The sequence below is a fragment of the Girardinichthys multiradiatus genome, chromosome 5 (assembly GCF_021462225.1).
Source record: "Girardinichthys multiradiatus isolate DD_20200921_A chromosome 5, DD_fGirMul_XY1, whole genome shotgun sequence".
Classification (NCBI taxonomy): domain Eukaryota; kingdom Metazoa; phylum Chordata; class Actinopteri; order Cyprinodontiformes; family Goodeidae; genus Girardinichthys; species Girardinichthys multiradiatus.
In genome coordinates, this window is record NC_061798.1 from 20,406,922 (window position 1) to 20,432,624 (window position 25,703).

A 25,703-nucleotide genomic window follows, 5' to 3' on the forward strand; every position below is an offset into this window, starting at 1 on the left:
TGGAGCGTTACGGCTTCCGATATAATGCCATGGTTGATATATATAAAAAACTTTATTAGAAACTGCTCTGGGATTATTTCCATTGCAATGGACACAGAAACGGAAACGACAGGTAAAAAAAGAATCAAGAAAAACAGAGAGGTGAGGCAAAAAGGAAAAAGGGAGAGAAGGGGAAAAGAATAGAAGAGAGAAAGAAGGATGGAGAGAATACAAGATACTAGAAGACAGGTTCTGCAGCTGCAGAAACACATATTGAACAACAACAATGTTACCGAAAAGTGTACGGTACTAATGAATGCAAGATGTAATTAGTGGTAACTGTGGCTCAGTATTGAACATCTGTGTATCTGTTAACACCTGAATCCAAACATCTGTGGGTGTAAGTGTGAGCGTGCTGTTGGACCACTTGTTTGCTGAATATTGGACCATTTGCACGTTGCTGGACGCCACCAGGCCTCCTGGTGTTTTTGGTGTTTGTATCCAGGACATTGCGACTGATATGACGGGGTGCCCCAGTCTGACGTCACAGGACGCTATGTAGGAAGGCGCCCATTTTGACCATTCACTTTTCAGCTGGAGACTGTGACACGGTTACCAACATCTGAAGCATCACCTGGAGAAGATTCCCAAGTGGATCTCATTTATTCTCTCTCGTTGGCCAACGAAGAATTTATACCTGAGGTTTCTGGAATAAGAAGGCCAGAAATGTAACTTTTGAAGACGTGAGCTTAACACGTAACAAAAAAAAACACGGAGTTTCAAGGAGACGAATTGCCACCTTGTTTTGTCCTAGTCGACTTTGATGGTCAGATCATATTTTCCCTTTCGCCAAGGAGGCCAGAGGATGAAGATTGACCGCTTTTCCTGAAGTTAACTGTGGACGCACAGTAACTTCCAACTTCCACCCCATTCTCTCTCAACCCCGCTCAGAAGGGAGACGACAACAAGTAAAACCCATCTTTTATTTTTTTTATTTCTTAGAAAGTCTGGGCAGGTTACAGGAGGTTTTAGTGCGATGAGATTCGCTATTTAATCTAATGTGTTCTGAATGATATGTGCATGTAACCTTTTTTATTGAAACTTTCATGTGCCGTGTTGATGTCTGGAGGCCGCTGCGCTCCCCAGCTTTGTGTGTGTGTTTTGTGGGGTTATTGAACACCTGAGAGCAAGCGCAGGTGCGCTGTGAGACTGGACTGTTAAAATAACCTCATGGTGAAATTCCCCATTTTCTTTGTCTTCAACCTCACTGCTTGCTAGCTTGCCGCCAAAAGTTTAACCCTTTGTCTGCTCAAGAGTTGGGGGAGGTTTTATGACTGAGTATAACTGAGTTAAAGTTGGAGCTGCGCCCCAACCTCCACTCACCACCACACCCCTTTTGTCATATAATAATTTTTGCCATAACTGCTGGTTGATTCCATTGCTTTATTTTGTTCAGTTAGATATTTTACCCCCTTTGTGTAGAACTTTGCCCCCCCCCCCCTCCCCTCCCCCCCCGCTGTTGATTATAGTTATTTGAGAAAAATTGGAATCAGCTAAAATTGGGATTGGCAGGTGAAAGCTTTCCAAAAATCGGAGATTGACAATTTACCTCTAATTCTGATTTATGGATCTCTAATGATAAGAACTTCATTTAACTTAAGCACATGTAAATGTTCCAGCACTATGAATTATGCACTAACGTGATCCAACACTCCAGTAATCTCAAATGTTTAAAAATTCACAGATATTTGATTTGCAGCTAGAAGCTCAAAACTTAAATGTATGTGTGGCTACATCTCATTTAGATACCAGCACAGAGAAGCAGCCGTGTAAATCCTTTTTTCAGGAGTTGTGTTTTCTCGTCAAAGATGTTCTTGAAACACCAGAAGCTTGCCCACAGTGGGATGCAGGAATGGAATCAAAGGATATTTAAAAGACCCATCATCATCTTGTACTCAGCCTCGACCTGTTTGTGCAGTGCGAGACATTTTACCAAGATGACTCCATCTGAATCTGCAGCTTTTAAAGCAGCAAATAATAGCAAAAATGACCTGTTGTGGTTTCTATACATAGATGACAGGAAGAGGTAAAATAATTTTTTTTTGAGTGGGCTGATGGAGGTGAAGGCAGAAGGATGAAAGTGAGTCTAAGGAAAGAGAGCAGGAAGTGAAGGTGGAAACTGTGCTGGAAATGCTTCATGTTTAAATTTATTATAAATCCTCAGGATTCTAAGCAGAGAGGTACAGGAATAAAAGCACAAAATAATAAAATTTTCTAACGTTTTCAGAGCAATTTCTAAAACTAACAAGATTTTTTTTTTTTTACTGTTTATTTTCAGCTGTATTTCAGCTGTAGGCAAATGTTCTCCACATAATGTTTTTGGGATGTAAAATGACATTCACAGTTACCCTATTTTTAGACTTTTTTTAGTAAAGGACATCGGAGAAAAAAAAAAGCATTTAAATCATCTTTATACTCCAAGTTTAGATACATCTTTCACAGTGCACTAAAGATACAATGTATTACTTTCTGCGCAAATAATAAATGTCAATGTCAAAATTAGAAGTAACACATAAAAGATAAACAGCATTGGACCAAATATGTACCCCTGAAGAACCCCAAAAGCGGAGAGGGGCTGCAGAAGACGAGTAAATAAAAGTTACCAATTTAGTTAGAAGGTTTTGTGCAAAATATTAGCAAACATGACCACAGTAAAGCTGAATCTCTGACAAGGTTTCTCCACAGATATGAGCATTTAAAGACAATAACTCGTATAGAAAAAATCATCTTCCATGACCTCACAAAACAAAAACATAAACTTGCTGTCCAAGCCAACCAGTAAATGCTGACATGTCTCTTACAGATTTGTGAGTTTCTATTTTATTTTATAGCATTTGCATTTATTTAATGAAATAAGTGAACAAAAAGTTAATCATAAAATCGCAATTATTTGAGCAACAAATGTGAGATTCTTATTCAAGTTCAACCAGAAAATATAAAAAAATTAAAATTCTTTCACAAGTTAGTTTTTAATCTGCAATATATTTGTGTATGGCTGGTAACACACACAACTACCGTAAATTCCCGATTATAAGCCGTTACTTTTTTCCCACACTTTGAACACTGCGGCCTATACAACGGTGCGGCTAATGCATGTTTTTTTTTTCATGCCGCCAAAAACATTTTGCCTGGTAACAGTTGACCAATCAAATTCAATTCAATTCAAAGATACTTTATTGATCCCCGAGGGGAAATTAGAATTCCAGTACAACCCATCCAAACATACATCATGACACAAGACAATGGGGGGACGGGTCACCGAGGCTTTGCTGCCCACTCACAGGCGCTGCCCTTGTTAGATGAGAAAAGAGGCCACATTAGGTAAGTAGAGGGAAAAAAAATCATATTTCACACTTTATCCTTAGCAGGATACAGTTTGAGATTGCAAAAAACCTCAGCACAAAGAAGCAACAAATTTACAAAACAACATCATGCCGGGAACGGTGAAGGTGGTGTGAGGAGTCCAAATGTTTATCTTGAGCATGTGTGTGTGTGCAAGTGAGTGTGTGTAAGTAAGTCCATGAAGCACTGTCACAGAGGCCATTGTCCTTGATGGTTCGTTGGAATGTACATCAACCGGCCACAAAGTTCTGAGCAGGTCCACAGATGTCCTCAGGGAAGGGAGGGGGCAGAGGGAGCAGAGCGTCATGTTTACATAACTTCCAGAGAAGTTGAAGATAGCCAGCCATCAAGGGGAGCCAAATTCAGAAAAATAATAATTATTTGGGTTAGGCTGACTCTTAATTTTCCGTCAGCCTTGAGAGTATCGCTGGTGCTTCTCAAAGGCAAATCCAAACAGCCAAATTCCTGGTCTTTCTGCCAGATCCGAGCGAACAACTTTCTCCAAGATTTATCCCATTTCACCCCTGAGTCCAGGAACCGCAACCTGCCTGCGACCTGTGTAAGGATCACATCCAATCTGCGATTCAGCTCACGTAACATCTCAGTCTGAGTGTTGATCGCTCTGAAGATCCCATCACACATGCCAGGCAGCCTTACAATGGCCAGAACAGCTGCTGACATTCTCCGAATTTCTCGATATGCCAGGTAACCGCTGACTCCAAAAAGCAGAAATCCTGATATCAAACATCCAATTATATACACATCTTCCACATCCTCGACTGACATTATCGACAGACACACAATCCTCCACTTCTGCCAGGAGTCCATCGTGTATCCGGAGAAAAATGTCCCGTCCGGGCAAGTGGGCTCTCCCGACCCCTGTCTTCTCGTCGAGAAAATTTGATCAATTGCATTGAGAGACCAGCTGACCAAAAACATATTTTGGAAGAATTTGGGAAGATGTGCAAAAAGAGGCTCCAAAAAAAAAGACAAGACTCAGAGCTGAAGCAGGACAGATATGGGAGGGGTGCGGTAGACAGAGAAAAAGCGTCCACCTCCACCGAGAGCAGGAAAAATAAATTGATGAGTAGTTCAAAGAGGTCCAATGAACTTGTGCGATAAATCAAGAGCACTTCCACAATTCAATTACACGTATTACAAATCAGTCATTTATATTCACCCTGATGAGTCAACAAAGAGGCTGAAATTAATGATGAGATCCTGAGGCTGTTGAATTCAACACTGAAGAACAGGACTTTGATGGTTTCAGTGCACAGGAAGAAGATGAAGAAGGCGATCAATGACTTTTGACCTGGTAGGAGATATTGGAATGTTGTTCGTGCACTGTTCAGTAAAAAATCATTAGCAACGAAATTTGCGTTACTGATAACATACGTATATTTAATGGTAGTGTAAGTAACTTTTATGAGACTCTTATTTTGGATGAGTGCTACTTTTGTGAGACTCTTATTTTGATGAGCACTGTCAGACAGGAAAAAAAAGGTGTGTAAAAAAAAAGGGAGTTAAATAAAGAAAGAGAGAGTGCATCTGGAGTTCACAGCTGTCGTCCCTCCTTCATGTAAGCTTTATAACGTCAGTGGTCATCCTAAAACCCTCGGTTACATTGATGGCAGCGGTAGGATGTTCTAGTGCAGAAGCCTACTTTTTTTTTTTTTTCAGAGACGGTAAAAAAAAACAAAAAAGTGTAGTCAGCTACCTGAAGTTAGCCACTGCTAACCCGCGCTTAGCTTAGCTGTGAAAGTGGAAATAGTACGTAAGCTGAACTCCACCTTTCTTACAGTAAGGGAGGCATGTAGTGAGACAAGAACCATGTGGAAACACGATGAAGACCCGCTGGATTGCAAATTCCTCCGCTGGGAAAGACCCTTCTCCAGCAATGTGAAAATTGAACTTCCACCACCCTTCTCCGGGGAGGACAGTGAGAGTTTTTCTTGCTGGTCACGTCAATATGAAGTGGCAGTGAGAGCGCTGGTGGCAGGTACGGGCGTTGATTATGACTATGAACTGGGACGGATACTTCCTACCAGATTGTCCAAGGTTGCTTTCCTGCTGTGGGACAGTCTGCCCGCAGTTGTACAGGCAAACTACACTACCGTGAAAGAGTGAAAGAGCGGCTGCAAGAAGCCTTTAGACAAAGACATTTTCTGGAAAATTTCAGAGCTAATCTCACTGCTCGCCGTCGCGCCCCTGGTGAAAGCCTGGATGTCTATGTGGCTGATATAGGGAAGCTAGTAGACGAAGCCTTTCCTAACTATGGTGAAGCAGCTCAGAAAGAAGAAAAATTCCGCAGATTCCTTGCTGGACTTGATCCCTGCCTTAAAGCCAAGTGCCAGGAGCAGGGAGCAGCTGACTTGGATGAGGCTTTGATCATAGCAGGCCGCTGTGACATGGCTCGAGAGACTTTAAAGGGTGAATATACCTATCCTGCTGTCAGTGCACCTATAAGTAAAGGTGCCACTGCCCTGGTGCACTCGATCTCAGAGGAGTCTCGCTGGCAGTGTACCATGGAAGGACTTGCTGAAGACATGAAAGAGATGAAAAAGGACAGATGAAAATGAAAGAATGAAAAGTCGTAGAAGGGACGCAGACTCCTCCTCCCCCAGGCCTCCCCAATGTCAGTGCCAGTGTGGGGGCCTGGGCTGTCAGTCACTGCGTTCATGGTCTGAGCCACGTGGACGTTATCCTGTTCCGAACTGGCGTAGGCCGGTACGCTGGACCAGACCGTCGGTCTCCATCTCCGTACACGGATCCCTCCACTTCTCCTGGGGGCCGGAGCCCAAGCGGGAATACTTTGTATGGCGAGTCAGTAAGACGACGAGGGGTGAGGTTTCTCTCCCCAAGTCAAGAGGACCCAGCCAACCCGCCAGGAAATGGGATGTAGATGTAGTCGTGGCCCAGACATCAGCTACAACACCTGCAGGGCCCCCCATGAAGGAAACCGCCATGCCTGTCCAGAATCACATTACTGGTTGTTTCACGGCTATAGAGCGGAGATCCTCATACGTGCGAGGAAGCATTGAAGGTACTGAACTTAATATTTTGATAGACTCTGGTTCCACAGAATCATTTATTAGTGCAGATTTTCACCAGTCCATTCCTACCCTCCGCCAGTGACCCCTAGGGGTGGATATTATTGCGGCCAGGGCTGTAAACGGATAGCTTTGGACACTCTTGGGACCATTACTGCCACATTACATTTGGGCAATCAGTCATGGCAACATGTTTTCCATGTACTCCGTAAGTCCACTCAAAAAGCTCTTCTGGGCCTGGATTTCCTGACGGCACACCACGCGCTTTTGGATTTCTCCCGTGGTAGGCTGCAGCTGTGGGGCATGGACATTGGGTTGCTGAGCAATGAAGACTTGATCCCAGTATGTTGTAATATATTTCTTATTTCTACTCTGACACTGCCACCACTCAGTGAGATGCTGGTCCCAGTGAGCGTCTCTCCCTCTGGGCCTGTTGACAATTTTCCAGAGTTTATTGGTTATCTTGAACCTAATCCCCAAGGTAAGAGTGAGTGTGTAGTAGCCCACACTTTCTCCTCTGTGGCGAACGGTGTGACTACAGCCCGACTGCTTAACCCTACAATCCAGAACATGACGCTACGGGAGGGCACACACCTTGGGGAATTCTTTTCAGTAAAGGAGGGAGACCTGTCAACTCCCATTTCTAATACAGTGTCCCCTATGGTAGCTACCGACATGCCGCCAGTGTCACTGATTGACTCCCCCGCCAGTTCGCCACAAATGGAACAGTTGAAAGCCCTGTTAGCCGAGTATATGACATTTTTAGCAAGTCCAAAGCAGTGGCTGGTAAGTGCACCCTTATCAAGCATTGCATCAACACCGGTAATCACCCACCTATGAGACAGCGTGCTTACCGGACCTCTCCTGAAAAGAGGGAAGAAATTGACAGACAGGTGACGACTCTGCGGACCGATGGGGTCATTGAGGAGAGCTGCAGCCCCTGGGCTTCACCTGTTGTTCTGGTAAAGAAAAAGAATGGTGATTGGAGGTTCTGTATTGACTATCGATGGTTGAACAGTATTACAGTGAGGGACTGCCATCCCCTGCCACGCGTGGACGACACTCTCGATGCCTTGGGGGGGACCTGCTGGTTTAGTACCCTGGATTTTTTGAACGGCTATTGGCAGGTTGAAGTGGCCGAGGAGGACCGCCAGAAGACGGCTTTCACGACGGGTCGGGGCCTGTACCAGTGGAGGTCTATGCCCATGGGCCTCACCAACTCACCTGCTACGTTTCAACGCATGATGGAATTAGTTCTTCGGGGGCTCCCGTGGCAGGTGTGCATGGTGTATTTGGATGATGTGCTAATATTCAGCCCCACATTTGAAGAGCATGTGGCCAGCCTGCGAGAGGTGTTTTCACGTATTCAGGCAGCTGGCCTCAAGCTTAACCCTAGCAAATGCCACCTTGCCCGGGATCATGTGGTATTCCTAGGTCATGTGGTTTCCTGCCATGGACTGCAGCCTGACCCCAGGAACACTGACAAGGTAAAGACCTGGCCCACACCACATTCGCCAACGGAGGTGAGAGCTTTCCTGGGCCTATGCTCTTACTATAGGCGATTTGTTAAAGACTTTGCCCATTATGCTGCCCCATTGCATCATTTGACATGTAAAGATATCCCTTTTGAATGGACTAATGATTGTAATGCAGCTTTTGAGTATTTGAAATCTGTGCTCTCGTCAGCCCCGGTGGTTACTATGCCAGATTATGCTGTTTCCTTGAAAGTGTACACCGATGCCTCAATGGAAGCTGTAGGGGCTGTGTTGGCTCAGGATAAGGATGGGTGTGGGGTGAGGTTGCTAGTGGATAGTCCGCCTCTGGCCTTGTCGCGTGTGGGGAGAGCTGTGAGACCTCCAGGTCGGTTTAAGGATTTTGTCAGTTACCATTAATGGCTGTTTGTCATTTTGGGTTGTTTTGTTTTGTTTTTCTCTGTTTTCATGCACCTTTTGTTTGAGTAGGTGTGGTCATGTTATATGTTTGACATGCTTTGCAGTGGTTTTCATTGTTCACTTATTTTTGTTCTTCTTGCTAAACGAGGACGTTTTATTTTTTTGTTGGGGGGAGGCATGTAAGTAACTTTTATGAGACTCTTATTTTGGATGAGTGCTACTTTTGTGAGACACTTATTTTGATGAGCTCTTTCAGACAGGAAGAAAAAGATGTGTAAAAAAAGAGAGTTAAATAAAGAAAGAGAGAGTGCCTCTGGAGTTCACAGCTGTCGTCCCTCCTTCATGTAAGCTTTATAACGTCAGTGGTCATCATCCTAAAACCCTCGGTTACAGTAGCCGTGTCAGCCACTGTTCGAAAAAAAGCATTTGCAATATGCATTTGTTTTATATTACCATACAGATTAAGTTAAAAGTAAAAATTCCTCACGTGTAAAATCTTTATGTGTAAATCATATTCCAACGTAGGACACCCGCAGCTTAACATCCAGCGCGGCCTGTACAAGTACAAAATTGGTTTTCTTTCTAAAATTAGAGCATGCGGCTTTTAATCAGGTGCGCTCTGTAGTCCAGAATTTATGGTACTTGTTTTCTCTTTTTGACTGTACTGTGAACGCTGAGAAAATGCTCCCTTGAAGAGATGTGTTTTTATATATTCAGCTTCTGAAAAACCAAGCTTCAGGATCAGGAAAGCACATATTACTGATTACTTATTACTGATTAACAGTGATTCTTTGCTTTCTGCAGAATACAGCCTGAATGATGATGTTTCAACTACAAACCTTATTACATTTGGAATAGATCCTTGTCAGAAAGATTGTGATAAACCTAAAACCTAAAAAGAAACCTAGAGAGAAACGTTTGGCAAGTTTTTTCTTTTTTTTTTTATCAGGCATCGGTTTTTCCATCATGTATAATTTTAGAAAGTAGTTAGTCTAGGTCTATTTATTTTTTGGCTTATCAAACAGCTGTTCTAAGCTTTACTGCCATTTGATCCGGTGTGATTCTCTTTATGCGTTTTGTGTCTGTTTACCTTGCTGTGAGCGTACACCACAGACCCCAGCAGCTTCCAGGTGCCGCCTCTCCGGTCCATTCGAACCATCCGAAGGATCTGCAGGAAACGCAGACTCCGAAGGACTGAGGTGGCAAACATGTTGGTCTGGCTGCCCGCTGACACCACTGCCACGGATGCAATCAGCACTATGATGTCTGGATGAGGCGGAGGGGAGAGAACAGAAAACCCAAAGCACAGTTTTAGTTGAAATTATATTAATCTGTATATAATCATATTCAATAGATTAAAAAAGCGTTCTGTATTGAAATAGTTTTTTATTGGTCTAATGTAATATTCTAATCTAAGAATGTTAGATATTTTTACATTTAATTCTAAGAAAAAATTTTTTTTTTTTACATTTTATTAGATTTAAGCAGAAAATCAACATAATTAACAAATATTAAGTTTTCAAAACATCAGTCTGTAATTATTCTATGTATTTTGTTTGAGTTAGTGAACTGAGTTACTGAAATAAAATTACTTTTCAATAAATTTCTATTTGACCTTCAATATGACCTTATTTCATGCTATGTCCAAACATTTTAATTTATTCATATTCGCTTTTTGTGTCCATTAAAAAAACAACTTTTGGTTCTTTGTAAAAGATTATATTGCTTCTAAACCACACCTTTTCACACCACCAACTGATTCCACATTTCAGCTCGTATTTGGTTAAACTGCTCTTTAATACTGGTCTGCAACAGTAAGCAGTCAATGCATTTAATTTTTTCAATTCTCCACACATCCTTTCTGCTGGTGGCCTGGCTTTGCCATGGTGGTGAAAGTGGTTTAATATTGTCTTTTTGAAATAGAAAAAGAGATCAATGATCGTCATTCAGCCTGCTTCATTGATAACCTTGCAAGGGAGAGCAGTTTCAGTGTCAGAGGTGTGCCAAATCTGCTCTGACTAAACGAAGGGAGAGAACTCTCTTATAACAGCTTCAGTGAAATCCCATGAAGCCAGGCCCCTCAGGAGGGACAGATGTAAGACCTATTGTTATTCTTTCCCAGGCATGTTGACTACAGGATCTGAACCCTGCACAGAGTGGCATCTTAATCTCGTACTCTTCGGCCCTGGAACCATCTCTTGAGTCTAAACAGGAGCCAACACACTAAACCCAAACATAAATTAGCCCTGCAGCTGGAGGAAGAGGGAGTGAATACTTCTTTGTTAGGGCTAAACAGAGTGTTTTAGGTTATAGTTTTCTGCGTATTTTTCTTTGCTAATGCTGCCATCACAAAAATAAAAAAAGTTTTTTGTGATGTCATACGATTTAACAGGATGTTTCCTTCCACCTTAAAAGAGCACAACTCCAATTTTTGCAAAGAAAGATGAGGAATACTGATTCATCTGACCATGTACGATGTTTCCACTGTGTGATGGTTGATCCCAGGTGCCTCAGAACCATCTGATGCTGCCTGTGGACAGTGCTAACACAAGGTGTCTTTTTTGTAAGCTTAACGTAGCACTTGTGAATGTAACTTGACAAATATTTGGTGGTGTGATCTAGATAGCACGAGATCCCAGCTAATGCCTCATCTTTACCTTGAAGCACAAAAATGCCTATAGATTCCTTAAACGGTTTGAAAATATTCTGCACTGTGGAGTATGAAAAAAAGCAGTACTTCTTCTTTTAGGAACTATATCTATATATACAGTACAGACCAAAAGTTTGGACACACCTTCTCATTCAAAGAACAGAATGCCAAGAGTGTGCGGAGCAATAATCAAAGCAAAAGGTAGCTATTTTGAAGAACCTAGAATATAAGACATATTTTCAGTTGTTTCACACTTTTTTGTTCAGAATATAATTCCACATGTTAATTCATAGTTTTGATGCCTTCAGTGTGAAGCTACAATATTCATAGTCATGAAAAGAAAGAAAACTCTTTTGAATGAGAAGGTGTGTCCAAACGTTTGGTCTGTACTGTATATATATAAATATATATATATATATATATATATATATATATTTTATTTCTAGCATGCATCACAGGTAAAATCTTTTATAATGGTTTAGTACCAATTGTACTTTTTATTTGCATTTATTTTATATTGATCCACTTTTTACTGATTTGGACTTGTGTTTTTTTGTGCAAAAGCAAAAATATTCATTGCACAATACTAAAAACTTGCAAACTGTGCTCACCCTGAAAGACTCAGAGATCCTAAACATTTAAATAATTTCAAAATAAATTTAATTAGTAAAATACTTCTAGTTTTTATATCCTTCCTAACATTTGAGTACAAAGACAGTCCTTTAACTGATTAAAAATGTTGAAATTGGCTTTAGGTTTTTGGTGTGTGGTATGGGACCGTTTTACTGCTGTTTTTCACATGAAAACTAAAGGTGATTGGTACAACTTTACATTCTGTAACACACTTGGACTTGTCAAAAAAAGGAAGCTGTAGTATTCTAAATAATGCTGATTTTTTTGAAGCACAGTTTGTGAACATTGGTACCATTAGCATATTTGTGCAAATTCCAAATTTTTTCAGACTTTCTAAGAGTATGTAGGAACCTTGCTACATACTCTACATTAGTCTTCAAGCCTAATGGATAAAATATTTGAGCAATTAAATCAACATTAATCCTTCAGTCAACTGACTCACTCGTAGTGGTCCTAAACTTAGCAGAGAGGCTGGGTGGCTAGTCTAATAAGTACGTTAGAATGCTTTATCTTATTGCTGCCGTAATCTTCGCTAGATCAACTTAGCAAAGACTCATTACAAAAAATAACACTCTACTGCCTGCATCTGCAACAATATAATAACTTTGGCACACTTTGACATGCAAGTCATAATGTCATCAGATAGTTCTGCTGTTACCACAAACAGGGCATAACAGAGAAATGTCAATGCCTCATGCCCATGCCACACTCATACAGACTCTGTGGTAAGATGTTCTGCAAACTGTGACAATCAGATGCATAAACAAGGTCCCAGGCAGACAGACAGACGTTCACAGATCTGTCTCAGAGGAAGTTCACACAGAAATCACATGTAATAAATACATCACATGAAACCCACAAAGAAAACAGACTACTGCAGCAATCAGCTCCTATTACTGTGTATCCTGTCAACCTTCCACTGCTTCGTCTACCATATCAGAGACATGCCAAGTGAAACTTTTACCCACAGATTACATTTTTTAAGTTCTCTTTGTGGGAGTTTTTCCCTCATATATAATCTATGTTCTCGTTCCTGCCGAACCCAATTACTTTAAAGGAAATGCTGACCAAGGGGAGGCTGATACAGTAGACCACAGGGAGGCTGAGATACAGTGGATGCAAGCAGAGGGGGGAAGGTCAGCAGCAGCATGAAAAATACATGTGAGGAGGTCCTGCAGAGTATCAAGAGTGTTTGTTGCCCTTTGGGCTTTACAGATGAGACGGTGAATAATGGAGCACATACCGTATGTCTCTGCCTGGCTGAAGGTGCATTTGATAAATAATTTGTCATTATTTGAAAGACTCAGTCCAGGTATTTGAGGTGTCCTCAAGCACACAAATGAAGATTGATTGGTTGCAAGTCAGCTGTGCTCTTCTGATAAATTCTATTCAGTGGGTTGAATAATTTTTTAGACTGAAGTTGTCATTACAAGGGGATTTAGTGTTGAATGTGGATAAAATCCTTGTACCATTAGATGTATTTAACTATTTCAACATTTATTATTTGTTATTATTATTATAATTGTGTAATTTGTTCATTGCAAAAACCTGAACAGTTTTCATGTCTATATTATATAAAACTGCTTTTAAAAAAACACACAGAGCAAGAATATCCAAGTTAGTCCCTTTATTACCTCAAAAAAGTCCATCCATCCATTCATCCATCCATCTTCTATACCTGCTTCTTCCATACTGGGTCGCGGAGGAGCTGATGCCTATCTCCAGCAGTCTACGGGCGAGAGGCGAGGTATACCCTGGACAGGGTCGCTTGTCCATCACAGGGCAACACAGAGACATACAGGACAACCAGCCATGCACACACCCATTCACACCTAAAGGCAATTTAGAAGGACCAATTAACCAAACAGTCATGTTTTAGAACTGTGTGAGGAACCTGAAGTACCCGGAGAGAACCTACACATACACGTGGAGAACATGCAAACTCAATGCCCAAAGACCTCTGGCCGGGAGTTGAACCCAGGATCTTCTTGAAGCAAGGCAGCAGTCCTACCTCAGTGTTTCAACATTTTAATCACATTTTATTCTTAACTCTAAAGCGAAATAATTTATTCGACAAATTTAAGTTAAACTGGACCCACTTTATACTTCTTCAACAACTGTTTTATTTTCTTACCAACAATCATGCTCTTACTCAATGTTTTGTTACAGCTACAGGGTTTAAGAGTGTGTTTTTTTCAGGATGATACTATTTTAAAAATGCTCTAAAATCCACACACAATGAAACTTTCTTTGTCATCGATTTTACAGATTCTTACAGAGCTGAATTTTTCATTTCTATATTCTATATTCTTCTGTTGTTGTTGTTTAATTTGTAAACTACAAAGAAATTACTTAAACACACAATTGGACTACACAGTATACTTAATTTACAGTCTATGTGGCCCTGAAGATAATGTGAATAATAAAGATAAAGGACTCTAGAATACATGTATGATGTAGTAAAGTAGTAAGTCAAACTAACAAACAAAAAGATAAACATACAAAACAAACTGATTTTGCATCATACATTTTCTTTAATCAAGCTAATGATAAACAACTGAACAGAAACTTGTTCCTTCTTTCACTAAGCTCCAATGACTTCTGCCATTTGTGTTGTTATCCTATTATTTTAGGGAGCGTATTCCTCTGTGTTTAGGTCAGCTAACAGTAGTGGAAAGTTCATAGTAGTTGTTTTTCATCTTTGGTCTTCAAGTGAAAACCATGAGGTGTTTATGGTCTCTATAATTGTCTATTTGATTGCTTATGTACATTCACTCTGTTGTTAATCTCATTAAATGATGCTGCTTTTCATACCCTAAACTGAGCTTAACATACAGGGGTTGGACAATGAAACTGAAACACCTGGTTTTAGACCACAATAATTTATTAGTATGGTATAGGGCCTCCTTTTGCGGCCAATACAGCATCAATTCGTCTTGGGAATGACATATACAAGTCCTGCACAGTGGTCAGAGGGATTTTAAGCCATTCTTCTTGCAGGATAGTGGCCAGGTCACTACGTGATACTGGTGGAGGAAAACGTTTCCTGACTCGCTCCTCCTAAACACCCCAAAGTGGCTCAATAATATTTAGATCTGGTGACTGTGCAGGCCATGGGAGATGTTCAACTTCACTTTCATGTTCATCAAACCAATCTTTCAACAGTCTTGCTGTGTGTATTGGTGCATTGTCATCCTGATACACGGCACCACCTTCAGGATACAATGTTTGAACCATTGGATGCAGATGGTCCTCAAGAATGGTTCAGTAGTTCTTGGCAGTGACGCGCCCATCTAGCACAAGTATTGGGCCAAGGGAATGCCATGATATGGCAGCCCAAACCATCACTGATCCACCCCAATGCTTCACTCTGGGCATGCAACAGTCTGGGTGGTACGCTTCTTTGGGGCTTCTCCACACCGTAACTCTCCCGAATGTGGGGAAAACAGTAAAGGTGGACTCATCAGAGAACAATACATGTTTCACATTGTCCACAGCCCAAGATTTGTGCTCCTTGCACCATTGAAACCGACGTTTGCCATTGGCATGTGTGACCAAAGGTTTGGCTATAGCAGCCCGGCCGTGTATATTGACCCTGTGGAGCTCCCGACGGACAGTTCTGGTGGAAACAGGAGAGTTGAGGTGCACATTTAATTCTGCCGTGATTTGGGCAGCCGTGGTTTTATGTTTTTTGGATACAATCTGGGTTAGCACCCGAACATCCCTTTCAGACAGCTTCCTCTTGCGTCCACAGTTAATCCTGTTGGATGTGGTTCGTCCTTCTTGGTGGTATGCTGACATTACCCTGGATACCGTAACTCTTGATACATCACAAAGACTTGCTGTCTTGGTCACAGATGCGCCAGCAAGATGTGCACCAACAATTTGTCCTCTTTTGAACTCTGGTATGTCACCCATAATGTTGTGTGCATTTCAATATTTTGAGCAAAACTGTGCTCTTACCCTGCTAATTGAACCTTCACACTCTGCTCTTACTGGTGCAATGTGCAATCAATGAAGACTGGCTACCAGGCTGGTCCAATTTAGCCATGAAACCTCCCACACTAAAATGACAAGTGTTTCAGTTTCATTGTCCAACCCCTGTATTAATGCTGTCATGTAGGGCCGGGTGATATCGGCTAAAATTAATACTACTAAATATAGAGACAATATAGACATGATATACTGTAGTATTTAAAATATGTTCATCACTATGATCATGTTCAACTCTAATGCAGCAGCAAATCCTTTGACCCTCCTTTGAACAGCTGAACAAAAGCAACACATTTTGCAGATGTTCCAAAACAAAGCAGTAGTCAAAATTAATGATTTAAGCCAACTATGAATCCCTTTGATCAGTAATCAGACCACAAAGAAGTTAAACAATGACAAGACTACACAATTACCTACCAAACAAACAGAAACACACGGAAAACAGTTAACAGAGCATGATAGTGCTCATATATGATATATGATATATATATATATATATAAGACCAATGCTTTGGGATCAGTGACTGGAAGAGAGGCATTTTCAACAGACACCACATTTCATCAGGAGAAACCCTCAGTTCAGACTACTGTTTTAGGTTTAATATACAGCACAATCTTACCAGAACCTCTGATAAATTATCCTTATTTATAGGAAATATGTGATCCAAATAAACCTTGACACAGACAAAAAACAGTACTGCAATGATGTAATTAAAAGCTGTCAAAAGAAGCCTAAAAATACCTAAAATGACAACAGTAGATGCAGTAATATATTGCACACATAGGCTGAACACTGACACAATACAGCCCTCTTCTACAAAGAGTTGTTAGAACAACAGCATATTCACACAGGCTATGTTATCTTAAAGCAGTACTTTTGGGTTTAAAATAAATACTGTACCATGTGAAATGAAATCTCATAAATAATTAGTATTAGGGCTACATTGGGCATGTAAAGCTACTTTGAATGATCAGAATAAAAGCCATTTTACAAGGCTAAACAAATCGTTTATAAACAATTTTCTTATCCTTTGACAGAGGTGGTGATAAAAAGTTAATTTTCCTTTTTTCCCTAAAGCCTCAGCAGTTTTAATGGCAAGGAGCTAAAATTTCTTGTCCTGGATGACTTTGAGCTAAAACTCCTGTTTGTCTTTTCCTTATGACCAATTCTCCATCCAAAGCTCTTTTCTTTTACAAACATGTCGTCCATCTGTTAATCCAACATCTCTGACAGTGAATACTCAGGAACTATTATCGGAAGTAAATTAAGCCAGATTTTGCTTTAAAATTAATTAATCAAACTAACGTTACATGTAGTTTGACCGCTATTAAAAAAATGCAACAGTTTTTAAATTTGTTTTATTTAAATGTTATTTGCGGATAAATGAAATGAAATGGATAAAATATACCTTTACAACAAAACATCCTCTGCATTCCATGCAATGAAAGCATACATTTGCCAACAGGGTATTGCTAAATATAACTAATGGGCTCAAAGTATGACCATTTGTGTTCTCTGAGTGTTTCCATTTAAATTGGTTCTTTAGTGGGCTTTACGTTCTTTTTTAAGATTTTGTGTTTTTCACACTAGTGGCCTTTATTCACAGAAATCAAAAAGGAAACGAGCAGAGGGAGAAGGGGGGCAGGACATGAAGCAAAGGTCCCAAGGTGGGAAATCAAACCTGTGAGAACATTGCATGAAAGTGGTTTGTGAAGAGAAGTGGGAAAGACAGGAATGCGCAGATTTGATTTTCAAGAACCAACAATATGCCAAGCATTAAAAAATCACCGTATCATCCGCTACAACTGCCAGTCAAACAGACTGATGATGGGTTCAGTCCAACCAGTTCTCGGTATTTTCTCAATTAAAACAGAAAAATTGAGGTGTTTAGAATAATGAACCCTTTTTTTAGATATGAAAAAGTATTTTTCTAGTTTCTGTTAGTTTGTACTCATTGGTCCCTGTTTTGCTCAGTCACGTTTGTTGTCTCCTGTCAATTAAGTTTATTTGGTTCACCTGCACCTAGTTAATCTGTCTTCTTGTTTCACTTGGACACACTCCATGCATATACACACCTGTCCTGTTTATTCCTTGTGGAAACATTTTTCAAATCATGCTCATGTCTGGTTTTTTGGATCATGCTATGTCTGTCTTGCCTGCTCGTTTATAGTTTTGTTCCTGCCTCAACTGGAGTGAGTTTTTGTTCATTAAGTAATATTTCTTCACTTACCGTCATGCTGCCTGCTAGTCTGCATTCTGGGTTCCTATGCTGCACAAGACCTAACAACTGCTGTGCTGCCTGATCAAATTCATAATAATAATAATAAAAGCAGTAAAAAGAACTTCTACAAGCGGCAAACGTTTGGAAACCAATTAGGTGGAGAATGTCAAACAGGAATATAAACAGATTTGTACCCCTTGTTTAAGGCTTTGCATCCATGTTAACATCCATCATGTTTGTGGACTGCCAGAGTTATGTTCTGGTTTAAACACATGAACCCCTTGCAGCTGGAACGCCTCCTCTGACTGGTCCTTGATGTGTTCGTAATTGTATTCCTCTTAATTATCTTAAGTGCTTTAACTGTTTTAAAATGTTGTATTTCTGTGAAATCCTGTATTGTAAATTCATATTTTTTTCTCCTGTTATGTTTTCATTACAATTGTACAGCTGTTGTAAAGGATATTATGCCCTATTCTTTAAATCCAGCCTCAATGTGATGCTGTAAAAGATTTTTTCCTCAGACGTTTGACATTCTTCTGATAATTATCGTTGTTTTGGTCCAGCTATAATCTGTTTAAACGTTGATTCTCAGCTATTATCCCTACCAGCTACCTAGACAGAAACGACTCCAGTGAGTTACTTTAATTCGCCTAAGTGTCATCTTGATGTTGCTTTAATGAAAAAAAGAACAAAGAGCCTGCACAAAAGTTCAAATTTAGTTGTTTTTTTGCAAAGAACATGACACATTCATCATCATCACTAATGTCTTTGAGGTTCATATTTAATTATGCTGAATTTTAATGGATTCTTTTTGATGTCGTTTTTCTTTCAGAACATTTTGTTGCATTTATGCCATTTACTCCAGTACAAATCAGTGAAGGTCAGAATCTTTGAAATAAAACTAACTGTAATGTACCATCCTTATGTAAATGCTTTCTGCAGCAGTAATTTTATAAAAAAAACAACTCTAGAACCTTGTTCTTATTTTTGAATGTGGAAGAGACAGTTACATGAAAACATAATTTATTATCATCAAGTAACAGAATCTATCAAAAAACAGACATAAGCTACCTCCTAGAAAGCTTCTTATTTTTTTAACATATTCCCTCATTCTTTTCTCTTTCACAGTTCACTTAACTGTAACTCTTTATCTTGTAGTTTGTTTTTAATTTTCACCCTTTTGATAATCAATATAGACTTTATTGATCCCACAGTGGAGAAATTACCCTCTGCATTGAACCCATCCCTTAGGGAGCAGTGGGTTGCCATTGTGCAGCGCCCCAGGACCATTCAGGGGGTAAGGGTCTTGCTCAGGTACCCAGAGTGGCAGGCTGTGGGATTCCAGCCAGGGTACTTGTGGCCTCTCCAGGACACAAATGCCCTGCTCTCTAACCACTAGACAACCACTCTGTGTCCCCTTGCTTCTCCAGATCACCCTACTTCACTTTTCAAGCAGAAAGATCCAAGTCTAAACAATGGAAAAAATAAAATGCAGCGTATGCAGCCTCCTTACATAAATGCTCCCTGCCTTTTAAAGCTCTGACCACAGCTGGAAATGAAACCAGAAAACAGTGGTCATTATAGCGTGCTGTGGGACTGAGCTCAGAGAGACTAAGTGTGCTCTATCAGTGAGTGGAAATGGCCAGGGAGACGGAGAGGTTAAACTCACCTATGACACAGAAAGGCTTCCTGGCGAAGCGCAGTCGGCCCTGCCATCCTCTGTAGCGGCAGCAACATCCTGCTGACCAGATGCGGATGATGTACTCCAAACCAAACACCACAATCATTACAAACTCCTGTTGGAAAAGACACACAAGCAAACAGAGAAGAGAGAAAGCTAGATGAGATGAGTTTAGGCAGCAGTTGTTTTGGTGCAGGGGAAAATGATCTTATTCTTCTGTGCTTACTACGCACTTAGAGTACAGTAGCTACAAAAGCAACAGGCTGCAGACAATATATGAAACCAGATCAGGACCTTCTAACACAACTGATAAAAATGGCAACCTTAAACAGTCAATGAAAAGTACAGCTAATGTAGTTATCATTTTAATGTCTATTAAACCTTAAATAATTAAAGTTACATAAAAGCACATACACAGCCCAGAAATGTCAAAAAGTTACCTTAACATTGAGTTATAAGGAAAAACACCAGGGCAAAATAAGTACGCCAATAAATTTACCAGCTTGCAGAGCAAGCTTTTGACATAATAACTTCAAGTGGTCATTTTCACTTTAGATTTTTCTGTAAAAAGTTTGGCAAACAATTATTTTCTTTGCTCTTGGTTGTGGTTTGCAGACATTATTTTCTGCACAACAGTGTTAATGTCACATTACAGCATTAGAATCAGGTTTTAATCTGCATTTTTACTGTATCATTGCAACATTGATTACTTTTCTCCTTTACAAATTCTGTTGTAGATTTACTACAGTGCTTTAAACCCCTGCCCACTAATGTCTTTCTGCCCTGCTTAGGTCCCCAGTTTAGGTGGATGAAACACAGGTTTAGGTTTGTTTCAAACATAATCTAAGAGATTCACAATATTAAGTAACCACATCTTAACATATTGCATTTTGTTCTTCCATGTTGGAAAAAAATTTGGTGGAAGTAGAAAATTCTATATTCCTAAAAATATGAATTGATGCAGAAAACGTAAATGCAGGACAACAGCACAGTAAAACAAGCTCGCCTCATGCACAGCTTCAATGCAACACTTGATAAGAGCTGTCAAGAGCTGTCAACGCCTCCAAATGGTTTTACAAAACATCCTCTGGCCTTCATTCACTGTTTTGATTGTGAAATGCTCTGGCAACTGCCAGATGTTCTAGCCCCCAGTAAATTGAAGCATTTTAGATATATGACTTGTCTGCATGTCTGACCTGTCCTTTTCCATGCTGTCGACACTGAAAGTCACTATTAAAGACATATTGCAAGACAACAATGAAGTGGAGCAAGGCTGACATTAACAGGCCTCAGGAGATCTGAACTCTTTCAAAGACAAAGGCAGGTTGGTTAGTTTTTTCAAAGGGGCCGTGATGTTTAGTCTTCTAAGAACATATTTGCATTTCAAACTTTGCTCGTTTTTTGTCAATTCAACACATATTCTGCCTCATTACTGCCTTATTGTTCGTCACCAGGTGCAGAAAGCTTTTTGTGAAATAATGACTGAGGTTGGTCCTCTGGTAATGCACACACAATGCTTCTGCTTCCATTAGATGTAACACTGATGTAATTAGTGGGGTGCACTTTGTGAAATGGTAGTGACAACTGCAGGGGGAATTGTGTGCAGGAATTGCTGCAGTTTATAAAAGAGTGACCTTTCCTTTCTGTTAGAGCAAACAAAAACCCAAATGTGAAGTCACATTAGGAGATTTTAAAGCATTTTTGTTCCTGTGCCCAACAATGGCTCAGTCTGTCCTTCCTGAATCTCTTTGTTAAGTCATCAAAAACTATTTCCACCATGGAAGAAGAGGTGGAGGTGGTGGAGGAGTATAAATACCTCGGTGTTCACCTGGACAACAGACTGGAGTGGAGATGCAACTGTGAAGCCATCTACAAGAAGGGACAAAGCAGACTGTACTTCTTGAGGAAGCTTAGGTCCTTTGCTGTTTGCAGGAAGATGCTGCATATTTCTTCTATAAGTCTGTTGTGGAGAGGGTGATCTCTTCTGCCATCATCTGCTGGGGAAGTAGCATCAAAGCCAGGGACTTAAAAATGCTCAACAAGCTGATAAAGAAGGCTGGCTCTGTTCTGGGGACTCCTCTGGAACCTCTGGAGATCATTGTGCAAAGAAGGATTCTTCATAAAATGAAGAACATTATGGAGAACCCTGAGCATCGTCTTGATGAGACTGTCCTACAACAACAGAGTGTCTTCAGTCAGAGGTTTCCTCAGATCTGCTGTAAGACGGAGCACTACAGGAGATCCTTCCTGCCCACAGCCATCAGCATCTACAGCGGCTCTTTGAGGAAACCTTCATAATATGAGCTACAACAACATTTAATTTCCCTTTGGGATTAATAAAGTCAGTCAGTCATTTATTCCATAGTGGGTCATGGGGAAGCTGGTGCCCATCTCCAGCAGTCTACAGGCAGGGTACACCCTAGACAGGTCACCAGTCCATCGCAGAGCAACACACAAACAACCACGCACACACTCATTTATACACCTAAGGGCAATTTAGAGAGACCAATTAACCCAACAGGCATGTCTTTGGACTGTGGAAGGACGTCGGAGTACTTAAAATCCAAAATCCAATATGGCCGACTCCAGTACTAAAATCTGTCATAGTAAAAAATACAGTTCCTATTAATATAGTTACTATACAGTACACATCAGTGAACAGATTGCTACAGTGTGTAAAAGTATAAAATGATGAGAAATACATTGCTAGTAGCTTGTAATGCTAAAAGTTGTTAGTGTGGTCACTGAGCAAATTAAATACCAAATCCCACAGGTTGGAGCAGGGTAATTTGGATTAGATGTAATCTCCACATCTAAATTTTAACTGCAAGGTACATGGCACACAGCATAAGTATCCAATTTATTTATATTAACCAAACAAAAACTAAAATGTCATAAAATAACCTCTGAAGGCAGTTTAAGTGTCACTAGTAGTACTTACAGACTAGGTTGAGACCCACAGATATAGAATTCACTCCTCTCATTGTGGTATTCTATTTTTCATGACACCTTTGGTCCTTGCTTTAAACCTTCTGATAAAAATTAAGCATCAAGTTGTGCATGCATACCTCATTCTGCCACAGAGTCTTATTATTATTCATACCACTAGCAAATTTGGATTATATTAAATTTTTCAAAATAACCAAAGAGTTCGTTATTGATACAAAATCAGACAGGCATATCTCAAAAGAAAATAAAACAATGCAAAAGGAGTAAGAATTGTAAAAATAAGCTGTTAATAAGCTAATTCACATTGGCATGTTGGAAATTTTTTATATCTATTTTATTTGTAGTCTATTGAACAATATTTATTGGCATAACAACAATTAAACCGTTCTTAAATTTGCTGACCAACCATTTGCATGTTTCCACAAATTATGTTTGGTAAAGAGCTCCAGGTCTTCGAGGTTGGAAGGCCCCCTGGCCCTAATCTTTAGCTTCCTGTACAGATTCCCTGGCATATTATAGCCAGGAATGGGCCCCTTCAAAACAGTAATATTACTTCTAGTCAGAAGAAACTGGTTTGTAAAATTAAAACATGACTTTAAACCCAAATCTGTCATGGGTATGAATAATTTTTGGCCTTGCCTGTAGCAGAGAGGAGGCATGTTAAGAGGGGACAAGTACCAGTTGCATTTCTTTGCTGAAGAGGCTTTTGAAATATCTCGAAACACAAACTTTTTGCTTTTTAACCACAACCAAGGGACATCATGAATGAAAGCAGCTTTACTTGGAATAGTCCTACATAAACATACTGTACATTTCACCAGACACAGCAGGGAGTAGCAGAGGGATATAAAAAACAAAGTGCAAAAACCTTTTAAAGATGTCATGAAAATTAAAATGACCAAAAGATATTTACCTCTAAGAATCGCTGACTTTTGAAGAAATTACAGCACACAAATTGCAGGAAAAAAACAAAACTATTTATTATCAGGGCTTTAATTTGACTTCAGAACATTTCAACTACTTGAAATACATTTCTGTGCTAAAACTCAAGACATCCTTAAAGGAAGCTTTGTTGACACAAATTTCCAGCCCACAGGCTCAGATAGAAGGATTAAAGAAATGAGAAGAGCCCTCAGTGTTGGCCATTATCCCACTCCAAATAGTTTAACGATCAAACTCCTGTGCGATGGGCTCAGGATGAAGAACTAAGAAATTTTCTGGTTGAAGGTTTTCTTACCAAAATTAGCAGGCAGCCAGATGAGACGTCCTGATGAGCGGGGATGGTTGAGAACACAGAAAGGACCAGGCAACTGAAAACCAAGATGAACCTGAACAAAACACAAACCAACAATTAGAGTCTAACAGTATGGCATCAATGGAGTGAACTCTGAACTTCTACACAGCAGTACGCTGAAATGTGGTTGGTCTCTGTGAAATATTTCTGAACTCGTTGCTGCCCTGTGGAAGATTAGCAACCCAAGAGCCTGCCAGTACAATCACAGAACTTGTTTCCTGTGTGCAGTGAACCATGAGCCAGACTATTATCCAATTTCCCCGAGATATCAACCTAATCATGCCTGTTAGCGAAACATGACAGGGGAGAAACAAGCAGTGAAACTGTAGCTACTGGAAAACAAGCACGATCTGAGCATTTCCATACTCAGACTGTTTCCCCCTTTTGCTTGCAAGCTCTATATTAATAAACATCACATCTTTTCTTGCTTTTCTTAATTTAAATCTTCCAGAAATCCAATACTGTCTGAAATACAAGTACAGTTGAGGGTTTCCATGTTGAATAAACCCCTATTCCACACAGAACACGAATAACATGAATCGTCAAGAATGTCAAAAACTTTGTGTAATCGTAATAACTTCCTGAAATCGTAACTGATTCGTATTTGATTCTTAGTCAGTTCTTGCAATTCTTAAATTCTTGGAATTCTTGGCAAAGGTGTCGTGCAGAACCTTTGAAGTTCTGCACCTTTGTTGTTTTATTTAGTTTCTTATAAAATGTCCAAAAAACGATTTAGTTTTTAGCAACTCTTAATGAATAGTGGTATTAGTGGTCTGTGTGGAATGGTAATAGCGAATTAATGCACTTGATTCATTATTGCAGATCTCTTTTAGGACTCACTAAGAAAAGTCACCGTGCATCCATTCTGCTGTTGACCAGAGATTATTTCACGATCCCTTTCATATCCCCACTTGAAATGTGCATCCAAGTGGGCATGGTAACGTCATCCCAAGTTCTAATGCAGAACTTTGGACCAACAATGAACATAACTCTTTGTCATATTCAGTGAAATAGTTCGTGCTGACTCCTAATTTGATTTTTCACAATTGTATTTGTTTATTATAAACCTCCTGCTACAGGTTCTTTCCTTTTTCCTATCAGGATGGTAAATCTTTATTAATAATATAAGAACTTATTACACATTTGACTACTTCTCCATTAAAATTGAGCCAGCAGCCGACTGTGATGAAAATTCAATAAATGCTTTGTTAAATTATCTGCTGGATATTGGAGGGGATCACATATCTACACCAGAGCAGGCTGTTCATTAGCAGATCATTAAAGCCACTCTGAAACTGTTTATGGGATATCTTATTTCTAAAACACTATCAGCTTTACTCACAATACAGCGTGTCAGTCAGCACATCTGTACTGACACAGAGACCAGAAACTTGTTCACCTAAACGTCTGAAGCATAATGCTTACATCTAGTTTAACTGTACCTTGTTGACAATGGTGCATGTGTAGCGAGGGTTGCTGTCCAAAACCCAAAGCCACAGTCTAGAAATGTGGCTTTCTAATCCCTTCCCGACTTCCAAATAGTCCAAATGTAGGTGTAAACTTTCCATAGTTATGTAGATTCCCTCTTGCTGCTCTATAACAGGCTTGCAGATCTGCTGGGGGCTTCATATTGAAATAAATCCATGCAGCTCCAAAAGTTGAAGGTTTGCTATGTTGATATTTCCAAAGATTTGAATAATGCAAATTTGACTAGTGAGAAACATTTGATGACAGACATTGTGGGGATGTCAGCTGAAAAGCAAGCTCCTTGTCAATGGCACACCTACGCCTCTCGCACTTACAAGGTTGTCAGACCGAAAATTACAGAGTGACAATCAAGTCCCTCCATCCACAGCCAAACTTGTGCCTCCACTTTCAGTGCACAGTTACTGTTAAAGTAGGGAAAGACTCTATGACAACATCATTAGGTACTCCTCGAAGTTTGCTAATTAATCCCA

The 25,703-nt window shown here is 40.1% G+C and overlaps 1 protein-coding gene across 5 annotated transcripts in view; it reads right to left on the minus strand.

The window, feature by feature from the left end:
- The window catches only part of LOC124868700 (potassium voltage-gated channel subfamily KQT member 5-like), a 159,115-nt gene that overhangs the window by 31,973 nt on the left and 101,439 nt on the right, over positions 1-25,703 (minus strand). For all 5 annotated transcript variants that reach the window (XM_047366212.1, XM_047366208.1, XM_047366210.1 and 2 more), the window contains exons 2-4: positions 23,689-23,779; positions 19,491-19,617; positions 9,414-9,589 (exon numbers count right to left, since the gene is read on the minus strand). In XM_047366212.1, the coding sequence (XP_047222168.1) occupies positions 9,414-9,589; positions 19,491-19,617; positions 23,689-23,779 (394 nt within the window). The remainder of the gene's footprint in view (positions 1-9,413; positions 9,590-19,490; positions 19,618-23,688; positions 23,780-25,703) is intronic.